General features: G+C 31.7%; 2 protein-coding genes across 5 annotated transcripts in view; one reads left to right on the forward strand and one right to left on the reverse strand.

Moving 5' to 3' along the window:
• LOC126774671 (probable beta-hexosaminidase fdl) overlaps positions 1–16045 on the forward strand; it is a 95045-nt gene that overhangs the window by 51924 nt on the left and 27076 nt on the right. The gene's annotated exons all lie outside the window — the stretch shown is intronic.
• Positions 1–16045, reverse strand: part of LOC126774689 (uncharacterized) — a 33396-nt gene that overhangs the window by 10559 nt on the left and 6792 nt on the right. Inside the window, exon 3 of the mRNA XM_050496224.1 lies at positions 12936–13065. Coding sequence (XP_050352181.1) covers positions 12936–13065 — 130 coding nt within the window. The remainder of the gene's footprint in view (positions 1–12935; positions 13066–16045) is intronic.

Raw genomic sequence — 16045 nt, forward strand, 5'->3', positions numbered from 1 at the left:
AATTATAATTTTATTGCAACGAAAACTAGTTTCAAATCAAATATACTTAAAAAAATTAAGTAAAAACACCCGCCCTAAGCCCGTTATAGTTCTGTTATGTATAAAGATAACGCGAAACCATTACTATTAATGTTATCAGAAATACTTCAGAATCCCCTCTGGATCGTAACAAATCGTAATATTATTGTTGATCTGGGAAATCTCAGACCTGTGTGAAATTATAATGGAATTAGTAACAGCGACCTTTGCCTTATTAGATATAGACTATAGCTAATTTACTAATGCACGTCATTATTGCGTAATGTTTGCCAGACCATTAGTAAGACATTTACATGTAGGTAACTTATAATTTAATAATGTGTAGAGATTATTTTTTACGTTCGATATTCGATATTTATTTTTATTAAAATTAGAATGATAGACAAGCAAATTGGATGATAGTGCACTTTATAGTAAAGTTTTGCGAAGCCCGTCTGGATAGCTATTCTACCGCCAAACAGCAGTACTTAGTTTTGCTGTTATCTGGTTTGAACCAGTTAAACTGTGTAGCCTGGGTGATCGGTGACGTATTGGCGATGAAAGTGGTGGGCGGTGGTTACGACTTACGATCAGATAGTCTAGTCATAGAGGTGTGAGTGGTAGTAGTATGGCGAGGATAGTAATATGCCATTTCTTTGCTGGCAAAAATCCCAGGACCGAAATAGTCTAATCTTATATATAAATATAACGCTTAATAATATAAACTTATCTGTAAACAAATTAAAGTAATAATAATAAGATTTTTTTCGCCTCTGTTAGATCATATCTACATCGATTTGAAATCAAACTTTCAAATAACACTATTTGAGCCTTAACGAACACTGACTAACGAACTTGGAGTACACTGTCTTGTGTTTGTAGCCAGTAACTTAGATACTTCTTAGCCGGTATTAGCGTGCTTAGATTTAGTTAGCTAACTTAGACCAATCTCAGCCATATTTGGTCTTAGTGAATAGAAATAAGTTAGTTCAACATGAAATTGATAATGGCTTGAGAGATGGCTGTTTGTTATTAGTATAAAGTTCAATATGTAACAAAATCAACGTTAGTATTGTATGTAGGTGCTAATTCAAAATAACTATAGCCTTTGTTTTTAACGCTGAAAAACCGGGGGGGGCGGTATGTTTGGCTTGCCGGTGTCCCAGGCGCCAAGTGCGCCCCGAACATCGGAATATCCACTAAAAAACCAGCGGTACCCTTTCCGTCTTAACGTGGAGCACCACGGGATCTGATTGGTAGGGAATCGTTTATTATGGATTTGCCGACCATTTTCGATAGAATAGAATCGTAAACCGTTCGTGTTGAAAGGGTGAATCAGTGTAACTGCAGGCACAAGGAACATAACGTCTTAGTTCCCAAGGTTTTTAAGTAAAGGTTAATATAATATAAATAATATTATTACTATAATATAAATTACTAAAGAGATCGAGTTTTGACTAATAAACAGGAAAAACTAAATCTAAACGTGTGTATACCTTACTTCGCGTGGTTTCACTCACGTTCCTACTTCTCAATTTTATGTGCCTACATATACTACATATTTTTTTAAATATATATGAACTATATTTCATAACGATCTTAAGAATACACATGCGTTAGAAGCGAAGTTCGGATAGTGACTCGAGCGCGTTAGTATGCAGGGAACATTATGCAAACTAAATAAAAATGCTAACGAGCAATAATAAATGAATGTAGTATAGGTAAGCACAGTTACATAACCTATAAACTTCATAAATACATAAACTATAAACCTCAATAATTGGGATATCAAAGTTTATCAAATTCGACTGATAGTTTAGAGATTGGCGCGCTTAAACAAAACAACTTATTACTTATGACATACATAAGTATAGTAAACATTTGTATGACAATAGAATAACTGCTATTGCTGGTGTTTACAAAAAAATAATCTGCACCTGATTTTTTTAATAGGTTGCCTAACAATTTCGTAGTATCAGATTATGTTGCCTAAATATTAGCTGTCAACGTCAGCTTAACATTATCAGGCTAAACAAACAGATAACATATACATGATAATAATGTTACCTTAATGCGCCGTGAATTATGGTAATAAATATAATAGAAAAACATATATAACCTTTATAAGAAACCCCTTAAAATGAATGGCCATTTTTGCTTCTGTATTTAAAACAAAAAAAAAAGATAATTATTATTTATTGTTTTATCAAAATGTCTACAAATAGGTTAAACGGCAAATAGACATATATTATATTTATATACACATCACATAGTTAACACCCTATTAAAAATGTTATTGATAAAAAGCGAAAATTTTACTTCAATTTACTTGTCACGCAATAGGTATTCATATCAAAATAAATACAATATCATTTCGAAACTCTTTACCTTAAAAGAAAAAAATACATTTACACTTTGTTATGTGTCAAAATATTTTAGAGATACTATAGGTTTGAATAAACGCATGACGAAAAGATCCGTGCGGTGAATGACATTTGACACGTATCAGTCGGACAGACAAATCACTTGACTATAAAATGTTTATATATGCATGTTCATTTGTATGCCATTTTTATTAGTCAAATATCAAACGAATGTAAAATCCTTATTTTATCCTTGCTGAGTTGGAACGAGAAGTTGATAAAGAAAACTTTTTATTACATTAAAAATTTTAATATCACAGTGGTATAGATGAAATCTAACTAGCTTTAAATCCAGATATAATCATATATGTAAACGAGGATTTTTTATAGATATTGGCAAGCCATACAATAATCAATACTAGCCTCATACCAATCATGAGTTGGAAGAGCTTATTTCACCTATGCTTTTAATTATTACCCTTGTTCATTCACTATTCCATGAAAACGGTAATGAAAACACTAATCCTAAATTATGTTTTATATAGTTTGGCGTGGAATAACTTGTAAGTAGGTGGTACCTTAAACCGTCTGGAACTCCGCATAAGTTGCACGTATCAAATACGAACCGTGTAAATAAAATATAAGCAAAGGTACCGTCGATCAGCTACATGTATTATTATGGATCAACTGATTCTAAATAGTGGATAATTTTAAATTGTACTCGGTACAAATTGTAGGCTCCCAGACCGCCGCTATTTATCTATCGAAGCATATAAGCTTTAGTCGGCAGGCTGAAACCAATTATCGCAAATGCGATTTTTATTCCGGCCACCGACGGTCGTTATATCCGCAAGGTTGTAACCCTTGGGTAGGCACTTCAACCAGTGCATTAAATAAAATTGTCGATGCGAATTGATTTGTTTCGTTGTAACAGGCTCTAGAAACTAAGATTCCACGGCAGGTAACCAACGGGAAATTATTTTTTTTACCAATATCACAGGGTATCGCTGTTCTATCTAAAACTCAACTAAATTCAATAATATTATACTTATTCTTATGAGCGAACGATAGTGTTATAATAATATAAATTCCGCAGTTTACCAAATTATTACAAGGGTGAAATTGAGATAAAATTAAAATAATATAATAACAGGTAGGTTTAATTAATAGTCTTTGGAAAACAGTGGATGGCGTAGAATAAACATTTCCTGATATTCATGCAGGATAAATTATAAGGTAATTGTAATAATCCTCTCCAAACCGATTTCAGCCATTAAGAGCGATTAGCCAACTGCGTAGGACATATATATATAGTGCACAAGTGTGTGCGCAAACACAGGTGCAATCTCTGTTCCCTCACTCTCATAATCCGATGGGACGGCAATCTGACACGACCGGAAGGAGTTCAGGCGCAAGACCAACAGCTTTACGTGCTTTTCGAGGCACGGGTGTATACAAACTTCCAGACTCCGGGCGGGCTGAACCTAGGACCTCGGGTTTATATCTAGCCACTAGACCAGCGGTACTCAACGGGCTTTTGCGGTTTGCTCACTTGATCTTACTTTATTTTAAACTATTCTAAATTTCGAAGCTTTTTATTAAGACCGTTCGATAAATTCGTTCATAGTTGTTTCATATAAGTTGTAACAATCCCGAAACTTAAGAAATCATTACCTAAATATTTTGTTTGCGGCTCGCGACACCATCACTAACACATGCCTATGAAAAAGGACCCCTATAAAGAAAAGGTTGAGTATCGCTACAATAGACCAACGTGGAAGTTGATAGATAATTGTATAATGTATTTAATTAACTAACCTATGTAATTTGTTTGTCGGATAAGAGTAATAACATAATTTCTTGCCGGTTCTTCCCCGTAGTATCTACATTCCGAACTAGTAAATTTAAAATTTATTTTAATCTGGTAAAATGACGAATGAAAGTTCTTGTAAGAGCCTACTTGAATATGTTGAAAATATTTTGATTTGATTTGATAATAAAAGTTATAATAACCTTAAACTAGTTAAGCGATAAACATATATGAATTAATTTTAACAAAAGATTAATAGAGGCTGTTAATCTAACATGAAGTATTTTAATCAATAGATGGAGGTATGGAACATATATCGAGTCAAATGGTTGGCTGCAAAAAACATAGTGTGTTCGTTAGACTGAATAAATGAAGCACTTCAGACTATTGAAGGGGCGCAAAGCACTGTATTGAAAAAAAAAAACTTTCAACGTTTAATTAGACATGACTATCACAGTTTAAATAAATATTACATCGCTCTCTTAATACATATCTTCGCGTGTATTGAAATACATTTTTCTTTATTATTAGGCTTAAAAAAAAAACAAAAAAAAGAAAATTACATAAATACTGCTTGTTATAATCCAATCATTGTTTTTGTATCCGTTTGTTAGTATGATTATAAATATGCATTTTTTTTTATTTAAAAAGTGTTGTTATAATTTGTTTCCCAAATAATTTATATATATATATATATATATATATATTCTATTGTACTGCCAGTTCTAAATTAATAATATTCACATTTCACATGTACATGTAATGAAGAATTACTGACTTAATATAAAAAGTCCAATCGTCTATAAAACTCGCTCCAAAGACCAAAAATTTTCACGCAATATTTTAAACACGCACTCGACGTATGCCTACAATGCATACCCTCTCGGCCTCTCTCTCAAGTGTACCCAGACTCCCTCGTGTCTACCCAGACTCCCTCGTGCAGAACACCCTTGACTTGATTATCAGAATACCTAGCTAGGATTAACGAATTAGGTGGATTGATAGATAAGCTGCTTCAACTCTAAATTATAATAATAACAATTACTATGTAAGTTTATTTAAGTAACTAAATGTACCAAAGTATAATATTTGTCTTTTGTTATATTTAATCTAAATATTAAAATATAGAATTATTCCATAGACAATTTGATTATTATTAATATTGTTTTTCCTTGATCTAGTTTACATCCATATAAGATATGAGTTATGGATTAACAAAAATAACTTGAAAATATAGTATAATAAAAATATAATAACTAATATTTTATTACGTCAAAATTCAGCGGTTCCGGTTATCAATACATATCAAACATGCTTCTGATTGTGGAGACAATCCACGTCTCAACAAAACCATTTCATAATACAAACAATGTAATATTTAATATAGAAAACCATATCAGTCCTGTCAGTATAACGTACTAACTCCGCTACGTCGGGATTCGAACTCAGAACCGCATTTGCAGGCATATAAGATAACCACTAGACCAATGACGTACTAAAGAATGTTTATATATATTTTAATCAAACTCTATACTCTACATTATACTCTATGGAAGGTCCATAGAGTATACTTATAAAAGGAGGATGCAAATTTTGGTCCCACCCTCTGATAGTTGCTATCACACATACCTACATATAATACATGTAATACATCGTTGGATAGGTATTTTTAAGCTGAACAAAAGCTACTATGGCACCAAGTTTTAAATCTTAGTCCGTTCAGCCTTTTTCCTTCGATTGTCAAATCAATAATACCAGAAAAAGACAAATCATTGTTTAACTAAACAGTCGCTAAGCAACATCTATAAATAAGGCCGTATGACCTCATGGTTGTCGAAAATAAACATCGGTTATAATATCCAGGTTATTTAAATGACGATATTTCACAAAGGGTCTTGCTCGTGCTCTAAATTTCAAAGACCTAGTACTAACGGTTAAATTAAGCGACACTTAAACCAGAACAATTAGATCTCACGTCTCACTTAACACCTAAACGAAGTCTAGTCTAGAAATCCTTTGTGAAATACAAAACTTTTCCTCAAAAGCAAGATTTTGTATATCATTTTTTAGGAATATCGCTTATCTTACGATATTTAGAACGTAATTCGTTAGATATATATACAAAAATATTGCTCCCAAAATGTACCTTTAAATAACAAAGGCTTTTAAAAGAGTTTTTTTTTGTTGTTAATTAGATTTTATATAAGAAATAATTTAAGAGAGATTAATAAACAAATAATTTTAATGAAAAACGAGTTGAAACCCTAGTAAATATTACTGCATTTTTATGAGCTTCATTTGAATTAATAAGTCATATAGCACAAGTTTTTCTATACTACTCTATACTACTCGCATTGGAATGCGAGTTGGTAGAAAATATCATAGAGAGAGATATCTCGCCCCAGCAGTGGGTTATGGGACATTAAACTGTTTTTTAATCTCCTACATATAATTATATAACATTTGTGTTATTGTTCATGTTAAATAATCAAAAAATGTTAAAATTTAGTTACTACCCGTAAATTTTAGAAAGGCACGTACGCTTAGTCTATGAAGATAAAGTAATTTAAAAATATATACATAATCACATTTTAAACAAAAATTTGATAACGAATAGCATCGCTTAATCGACATAGATATATTCCTTCCATTAAACTACAAACAAGGAAATGCACTATCATTTAAATTTATCTCTGTATAAAGTACATATTTAAAACATTGCACAAATAACTTATCTTACTAGGCCAAATAAAAACAACCACATAAATGGCTAAACGGAAGAAACAGTATATAATCGGTTTAAGGAAATTCGTTAGAAATCAACGTAATCACCATCAGCTTGACGAGCAGTTTATCTAATCAAAATGCCTGTTTGGGTCAAATCCGATCGTCACGCGTCTCCAGAGACAGTGAATCATTAGAGCATCCCTTGTAAATAATCGCCTCTAAAACGTTACGAGGTTTGGTGAGTTTTGGACTACTTTTATTTAGATATCTTATTGTTAAATAATATTATTTAAACTATAATTTATTTTATATATATGTATATAGAAGTCTTGATATGTATTTAGTAATTATGTAGTGGGTCTTAACATATTATCTGCTTGGTTGGCCAATGGCCAGTTTCAGATCCTGAGACACTGGGTCCAAACCCCGGGTCGGGTCATTAATGTACGTCACCATCTGAACTCTTTCTCTCGTGTCGGATTAGCTGTCCGCTCATATTATGAGGAAGGAATATAGAGTGCACTTCTGCTGTTACGCGCAATTGTATCGTTAGGAAGACATGACTTCTATAAACCTGTTATTAAAACTATTAAACAGCACAAGTAATTATATAAAAGTGAATATAGTTAAACGAAACCTGACAGCAAATATGCGTTAGTTAGATATCCGAATTTATAGTTTTCCGTTACATCATATTGTCCCAAATAACCACGGCTGCGTTAACAAACGTTGACATGACGTCAAATTGCAAACAATAATTCCGCACAGGAAAGCCGCTAACAGCGTTAGCCGCCGCAGCGCCTCTGCCGGAAGTTAGCGACAAACAGTTCCCCTTTCAATAAACTGAGGTTTGCTCAAGTAGATTCTTCGTAAATGTCATGCCGTTACATTCAAATCGAAAAGGAATGTCCAAATTTTTTGTATTATTATAAACTACACTTGACCTAATTACGACAATTTTCGAAAGTCCTGAGCTAATCTAAGCTAATCTAATAATAATAAATTAACATCAACTACCAGTTGATGTTAATTTATTATTATTAGATTAAATAATATAGATTTATCTATTTAGATAATATAGATAGATAGAATTAGATTTCGTAACAGTCATATATAAACCATGTACTCTAGAAAGTGTAGTCAAAAGTAGGATAGCGAAGTGCAGAAATAGGAAGAAGTGTAGTCTAGAGTAGATTGTCTGCGGCTTCACTCGCCGGAAAAACTTTGTATTTATTCGATTGGAATTAAACAGAGTATAGTAAATTTAATATACCACAAAATTATCTTATTGAGCAAAGGGCTATCCTAAACAAGCCTACCGTAAAGTGCCGTTTTACCATTCCCAAATACCGTAGTGTAAATACAAAAGCGTGACAAATAAATAAATCGTATTTAACAATCATGAAACTGACATTGATTTCGGGGCCGAAAGGGCCTAGTATAAAGAAATTTAAGTTTTTATACAATTTGTTTATAGTAAAGGACGCTAAATATGGGTAATTATTCAACTAGGGAAAGCGTAAAGTCTATTTATATCTTCAATTAAAAAACGATGTAAATGTCACCCACTTATATGCTTCGACCGTAAACAAAGCGACGAGCCCTGAATACTGACGGATGATACATCGATATTTACAGCAGATCCCACAACGACTCTTGCGTGATTTAAGCAAACCGCAATTTTCGAAATTGAATAAACAGCTCTTCGTCGATGTTCTCTTTCGTGATTCCATATCGAGATGAAATGCTGTCCCAATTCTTTTGAAGTGAAAAATATATTTGATTTAAATATTGATTGTGATACAAATGCACTGTGTTTTCCTTAAAGTGTTTATAGGTTTCGAATATGTTGTTAAACAAATGAAATAAATTCAAAACAACATAAACATTTTCGTCTTGAAAATTTTCTACTTATAAAGATTCATTAAAAACGTATTCGTGTTTAAGCGTAATCGCCGTATAGATCGAGAAGTCGTGAGGACACGCCCGGAAGGAAGGACGATCCACAATACACTTGCTAAGAACAAAATGGTCCTGAATAAAAAGAAACACTAAAAACAAAAATAATATGTACTACAAGCGCCTTATATGTAGCCACTAGATTAACGAGGCAGCCATTTATATACCAATTAATTAAATATGGGATAATATTTTTTCTTCCCGTATACCTAATCAAATCTCCTCATGTTTTTGTTTCAACCAACCCGAGATACCTTTTAAGGTTAGCCATTATGATGCCTTTCATAGTTATTTCGTGGAAAGTACTTGAAGTAGATCAATCATATTTCAGTAATTATACCTAAACTGATTTTGTTCACATACTCTAAATTAATATTGACAAGACTGAGATTATTGCCATCTCCGTCTCATGTGTGTGGATAAAAGGGATAGCATATAATTGTTCACCGTAATATAGTATTTATCATGACAAATTTCGTTTTATCGTTATATTTATTTATAGGTACTTTACCTACACGTTGAGATAAAACGATATTTTCTACGAATTGTATTATTCTATTAATGCATTTCTATTAATTTTACAATGTATATCGAAATATTGTGTTTTCGTTTCCGATTGTGTTTGCGGTTAATGGATTACTGGTTTATAATCATCATATATTAGGATTAAAATATTGCTTGTCATTCATAATTTTTGTTACAATTGTATTTGGACTCATTATTTTACAAGATCATTTATTCAATACATGGGTAATAAATATTATAATACTTATCTAAAAATAATTCTTTAAAAAAAATGGACAGACCGGAATGCTTTAGAACAGATAAAATTTATATTTTTTTTTATTTATGACAATACGATGATAGTAGATTATTGTGCCAAAATATAAAATAGTTTTTCTCAATATTGTAAAATCAATGTATTATAACCTACGCATCGTCTACAAGAATTGCTTGTTTGTTTTTAGATATCGAATAATATAATACGAGTAGGCATATATGAACCTTCACAAAACATTATATATGCTCGATTTACTTTAGTAGTCACTACGATCAAATAGATAAAGAATCTCTTTTTTATGTTATTATTTAAAAAATTGCATTTATATATCACCGGGTAAAAAGGTTCACCCACAATCATGAAAATAAATATTTGTCAAGAGCGAATAAAATGAAATCAACCCGTGACCTTTAATACTGAAAGCGGGCATAGTAGTTCCTATGAGTGTAACAAAAATAAAGTCGGTGTTTTATATTAGTGGAAATATTTGTGAAACTTCATTCTACTTCTATCTGGCGTTGACATAATATAAGAAAAGTATCAGACCTTTCAGAAAACAACATGAAAACAATAAATCAATCACCATTTGTTTAATGACAGCAATAAAATACCTTTTACATATTAAGTGGAACAAAGGTAGCCTCTTTGCCCAAATTAATTCTTTGTTAAAAAAAATACAATTTTCACGTATTGTTTGATATTTGCCTTTTTAAAAGAAGTTTTTAAACTTATCTCGGATTGCAGCTAGGGTGTTAAGCAAAGAAACAAAGAGGTAAAATTGCATTCTGTAGATGTTTGTTTGTTAACAACGGAGCAGTTGAATTAAGTAAACGAGAAAACCTGATTTCGTTCGTTAACGAATGGATACACTTACAGTTTTATTCTTTGTTATTTTTATAAGTTATCATTATAACTTTCGTTTGTAAATTAAAATTCAATTATAAATTTTTTGTTAGTGATTTTCTTAAATTTATACATATGAATTTCCCTATTTCAACCACAAGAGGAATAAAGACAAAGATAAACAGCATTTAATTGGCGTGATATCATTGAATATTATCTACGATTTTCATATGTGATTCGTGAAAAAGTGGCGTCTTGAAAGTAGGCGAAGTTGTTATCGAATTTTTGGAAGTGAATAAGTAGTTTAGTTGAATAGTGTTTTATTATAAGTTATAAATAAATATTCGTACTGCATAATATAGCAGATCTGCTCTGCAAATGGCATGGAATATGTAAATCTATGGTTTGTTTATCTTTATTACGTCTTCGATTGGAATAGACTATATATGTAAATACATATGTAATGTTATATTGATACAATTTCAGTCATGGCGGCCAAAATGTTGTCATTGTCAAAGGCGGACACAAGATTGTATTACTGTCAACTTCCTAACTCCGGGCTGCCGCCTTATAAATTAGATTTTTTTACCTGAAAAGAAACCACCTCTTGTGGAGGAAAACGGTGTTCTTACGCACTAAACCCCTACATTGGCTTTCCTCAACACGGATCGGAGAGACTGCGGGATCGTTTTCATATTACGCACACGATGCCGTGGCTGCTTGGCTCAACGAAGGACAAATAGCGTGTGAAGGATCTCAAGGAGGCCATTCAAGCTACCGTCTACGATCTATAATTGTATCGTATCTATCGTCTAACAAGATATGAAACCTTTTATTAGTCTACAGACAGACAATATTTAAGAAAATACTTTATACTGTTATATTTTCTATGGTTACGTTGAGTACATTATTAATTACACAAATTACATTATTAATTACACAAATTAATAATGTATTGTATTATTTATATGTGTAATATAACAAGTCCGTTTTGTTAAAAATAATAACATGATTTCAAAAATCGAATCATGCTTTCGGTAGCTGTCAATGACATATTCTGCGATTTTTTGCGGTCAACCGTAACGCATCCATAGTGACATATGCACTGGGCTTTATTTTTGATAACTACAACGAAAAATAATAAATGTAAATTTTGAATAAATGGTACAGACGTACGATCGTTTTTCTGTCAATAGAAAATTATAATGTTTACTTTTTTCAATCGATAAAAATTAAGTGGCACAATAAGGCACATAGTTAAGAACAGTCATACTAAAAGGTATTTGTGTAATGAATGAAAATAATGACTAATATTAAATATATAAACAGTTAAGGTACCTCTATTTTTTATAATATAGGTAGGCGGATTAGCATATGGGCTACCTGATGTTAAGTGGTCACCAACGCCCATAGACATTGGCATTGTAAGAAATGTTAACCATCGCTTACTTCGCCAATGCGCCACCAACCTTGGGAAACTAAGATGTTACATCCCTTGTGCCTGTAATTATGCGACTTTTTCATTTATATTTTGGCATCACTCAAAATAAAGAAAACCGATAGAGGTTGTTCAGTATGTAATTATTATTATTGACAATATAACATATAAAATATTTTATTTTACATTATCTGTTATCATTACTAATCTGTCATATGAAGTACAAGTTTTTTATTATACCATTATGTTTATAATATCACTATACACAAATAAGATAAATTTGAGTAATATCCCCCATATTACGTAAGTAAATAAGTCGTAAGTTTGCACACTGAACCTCTTCAGTGGATAATGGACGTAAAACAAATGAAAGAGATGATATATAAGCAATTCCGATGTTCTTACATCAAAGAACTTTCATTGTCTTAATAAGAATTACTTAAAAGTTAAAACGACTTTAGTTTGAAGCTATGAATACGGCGTACTATGTTAAAACCTCATCTTCCCTTCATGAAAATTATATTAGCGGTTGCGACGCTGCTACGTTCGAAGACCTCGTGTGACGACCGAAAGACCGAAATTCAGCAGCATTATTATTTTCAAAAGACCCTTTTTTTATTCCATTTTACTTATTTGCCACATTTTACTTATTTGGCATGTGAGATTGAAATCATTTTGTAATTGTTTGTCACATAATTTTATTTTTAAAACTAAAAATATTATATACAAAATGGCAGAAATAAAATTTGGCAAAAAAACATGAACATTTATAATGTATTACACGATGTCAACATTAACAGTAGAAAGTCTGATAACGTCTATAAATATAACCAACTGCTTGCAACATACGAGTATCTATTTGACCATAAAATGGTACTTCGAAGTTGTTATTGGGAATTATTGGGAAAAATAAATAACAGTAAAAGTCGGAAATTTGTACGCGAGCATCATTTCACGGATTTTTATAGTAAAGAGTATGTCATAATAAAGTCTCACCTGCCCCAGCCTCGCGTCAGAGCTGACTGTGTATACTCCACATTCTGTTACGTCTTCCGGCTTGTCAGTGGGTGCCGAGCGACGCCAGCACGCCGCGCACACCGCCACCAACACGCCACATAAAGTTGCACTGTAGCAAATAGAACTGAACTTACTACTTTGTTGTCTTATCTCTTAGGGCATTTCTTTTTTACAAAAAGAAAATTTTACAGAGTATAAATGTTATGAGGCACGCAATAACAACTTTTCTTACATTAACAGCTCAATATTTTAGACTATACATTCTTTGATAGATACTGATAAATAAAAAACCTAATCTTAAACCTGTAGGTGTGTGCGTGTGTGTGTGAGTAATCCTTAAGTATATATCTAAAAATAAGGTCGAACAAAATGTCGGTTAAATGTTCTTTTAGAGTATAGGAAAATGTCAATATGTGAGAAAAGTTTATTATGAATACGTGCAATTCTAATGTTAATATAATTCTGAGAAGTTTAACTACTTTCAAGTAACTTATTTTGTAAGAATAGTCAAGTTTGACGACCAAAATATATTGGATTAATAGTATATTCAAATGATTATATGAAGTTATGGTCCTTGAATATGATTTAGGATTGGATTAATTCAATTCAATCAAGACAATATATTAATTTTATTTAATTCGCTCCGAGCAAAGCTAGAGGGCAACATTTTTTCCACATATAGGTGCGGGACTGTGATCTACGTATGAGAGAATAGCATATACAAAGGCTTTCAAATGTGCCACGATGACCATCGGCCATGGACATTGTCACTGCAAATTTAGTTGACACAGAAATTAGCTATCCCTTACATCGTCATGTATGGCGTCATCGTGCGCCATCTACGTTTGGATCTAAAATGTTATGTCCCTTGTGTCTATATTTACACTGGTTCACTTACCCTTCAAACTGGAACACGATACTAAATATAGCTATTTGGCGATTAAACTTTAATTAATTAATTCTCAAAAATTATTAAAATTTTATAAATTATATATATTTTTATACCATATCAAATTTAGTTACATTAACATACGTTAGAATAAAAAAAATGTTGTAATACGATATAAATAATTTGCAAGTATTTTTCCTTTTAAATATATTCCCATAAACTTTAATATAAATCCTGTAACTAAACAACAACTAAATACATTTACAATAATCCATTCAATAAATTCAGAGAAGCTTAAAAATGTAGCAACCAACTGCAACAAAGGTTTCTCTTGCCGTTGAAAATGCAAATAAGTGTCGAGTGGACGAATTGTTGAATTCCTACTTCGAACGCTGAACAAGAAAATGAGACAAAATGTGGTCATGTTTAACATAATTTATAACCGAAACAAATGGCTAAAATTATATTTTTAATATGATTTAGACCATAGATTTTATTGGTAGCTCTTTTCATATGATATGTCGAAAGAGCCTATTGGAATAAATAACATTTTAATTTTCAGATTTTCATCTGTCTAAAATTTTAAATGCTGTTTAAATCGCACCTAACTGTATCGATTAATTTTATCATCTGCGTATTACACAAAGACAATCTACGCCTGCAGGTAATTGCGCCGACTTACTCATCTTTTAAAAAGACTGAAAGTCAATTACGTCACAGCAGGTGTTCCAATGCTTTGTCTATAATTTCACATAACAAAAATAATACTAAAAAGCAAACGGATTAATATTAAATGATTAATATGAAAATGAAAGTGCAGTTTGCACAACCTATTTGCGAAGAATCGGCCAATCCGAACGGCGAGTTGCTATTTATACTGATATAATAAATGCGCAAGTAACTATCTCAGAACTATACTAAGCATGAACCCCAAGAAAGGACAGGCTAAGCCCAAAACGCGGTCGATGCCGCGGGCGAAAACTTGTTATTTACGTATATAAAATAGGCAAAGACAAAACGGTTCAGTACCTCCTTTTCTCCTCTGTTTGCTGTTTTGAGTGTTATCAATAAAAATATTATGGAAATAAGACAAAAAAAATTATATGTATCTTCCTCAATTTTCAATGACTGGGCGAAAACTAGTTAATATAATTTTACTAGGACTATTTACAATGTCAATAACCCATTTCAATGACAATTTGCCGAAATTTGATGGCGAAATTGTAAGAAATTGAGACAATCGGCAAAATTGTAGCGTCACTACAAATACACGCAATTTAACCAAGGAATTTCAGCTAAAATTATACTAAAGGTATTTTACTATAATACTGCTTGAAAAGACATTTCGTGAAATTATGTAAAAATTACTTCCCATCTCACTCGAGAATCGTTTACAAACTGATTGTTAGTGATACACTATTGAAATACATCTAACATTCAAATTTTATTTTTATTATAGTCAATATTGATTACATTTTTGACATTTCAGGTTCTCATTCTGCTGTTAGATTCTTTTTTCATTAATATCCTACGTCCTTTACTGATTAAAACTAATTTCTTGGTATCTAAATGTGCACATACACGAATCTGATAAAATAATATAAACTTCGAATTAATATTAATTCTGAATCCCTTTACGTAGTTCTTAAAACAATTCTGAAGCGAATTGATGAATATACGTCAATGATTTAGCGCTAACTCGTAAATGTGTTTTCAAACTTCGAATGTTGATATAACACTAATTGGGCTTTTAATGAATCAATAATTTCGCTAATCTACGTAAAATGTGTATAATACTCGTCTAGAAGTACTTTTCAATTCAAATATATTTTGGATACTATTAATACTAGTCTAGAGGATTAATCATTATCCTTGTCCTAGGTAAATTGGTTTATTTGGTAAACTGTCTGAGTTTGACTCCCTAAAGAAGAGGCCCCTAAGGAAATTAAGTCAAAGCAGCTTTAATCGAAGCCCTCTTTTGTGATTTACAAATATTTTAAATTAATTTAAATGTCAATTTCATAAAAACGATGTAGTTACTTCATTAGCAATATTAAATGCTACTTAACTAAGGGGTGAGGGCCCTTGAGAAGTGCATTAGGAGGTCTCTTCAACCCCTCCCTGACGGTTACAAAGCAGAAAATATTTAAAATCAAAAGTACGTTATTTGTATACTAAGTTGTTTGAAATCGATGATAAA

This window comes from Nymphalis io, chromosome 17, assembly GCF_905147045.1.
Source record: "Nymphalis io chromosome 17, ilAglIoxx1.1, whole genome shotgun sequence".
Taxonomy (NCBI): domain Eukaryota; kingdom Metazoa; phylum Arthropoda; class Insecta; order Lepidoptera; family Nymphalidae; genus Nymphalis; species Nymphalis io.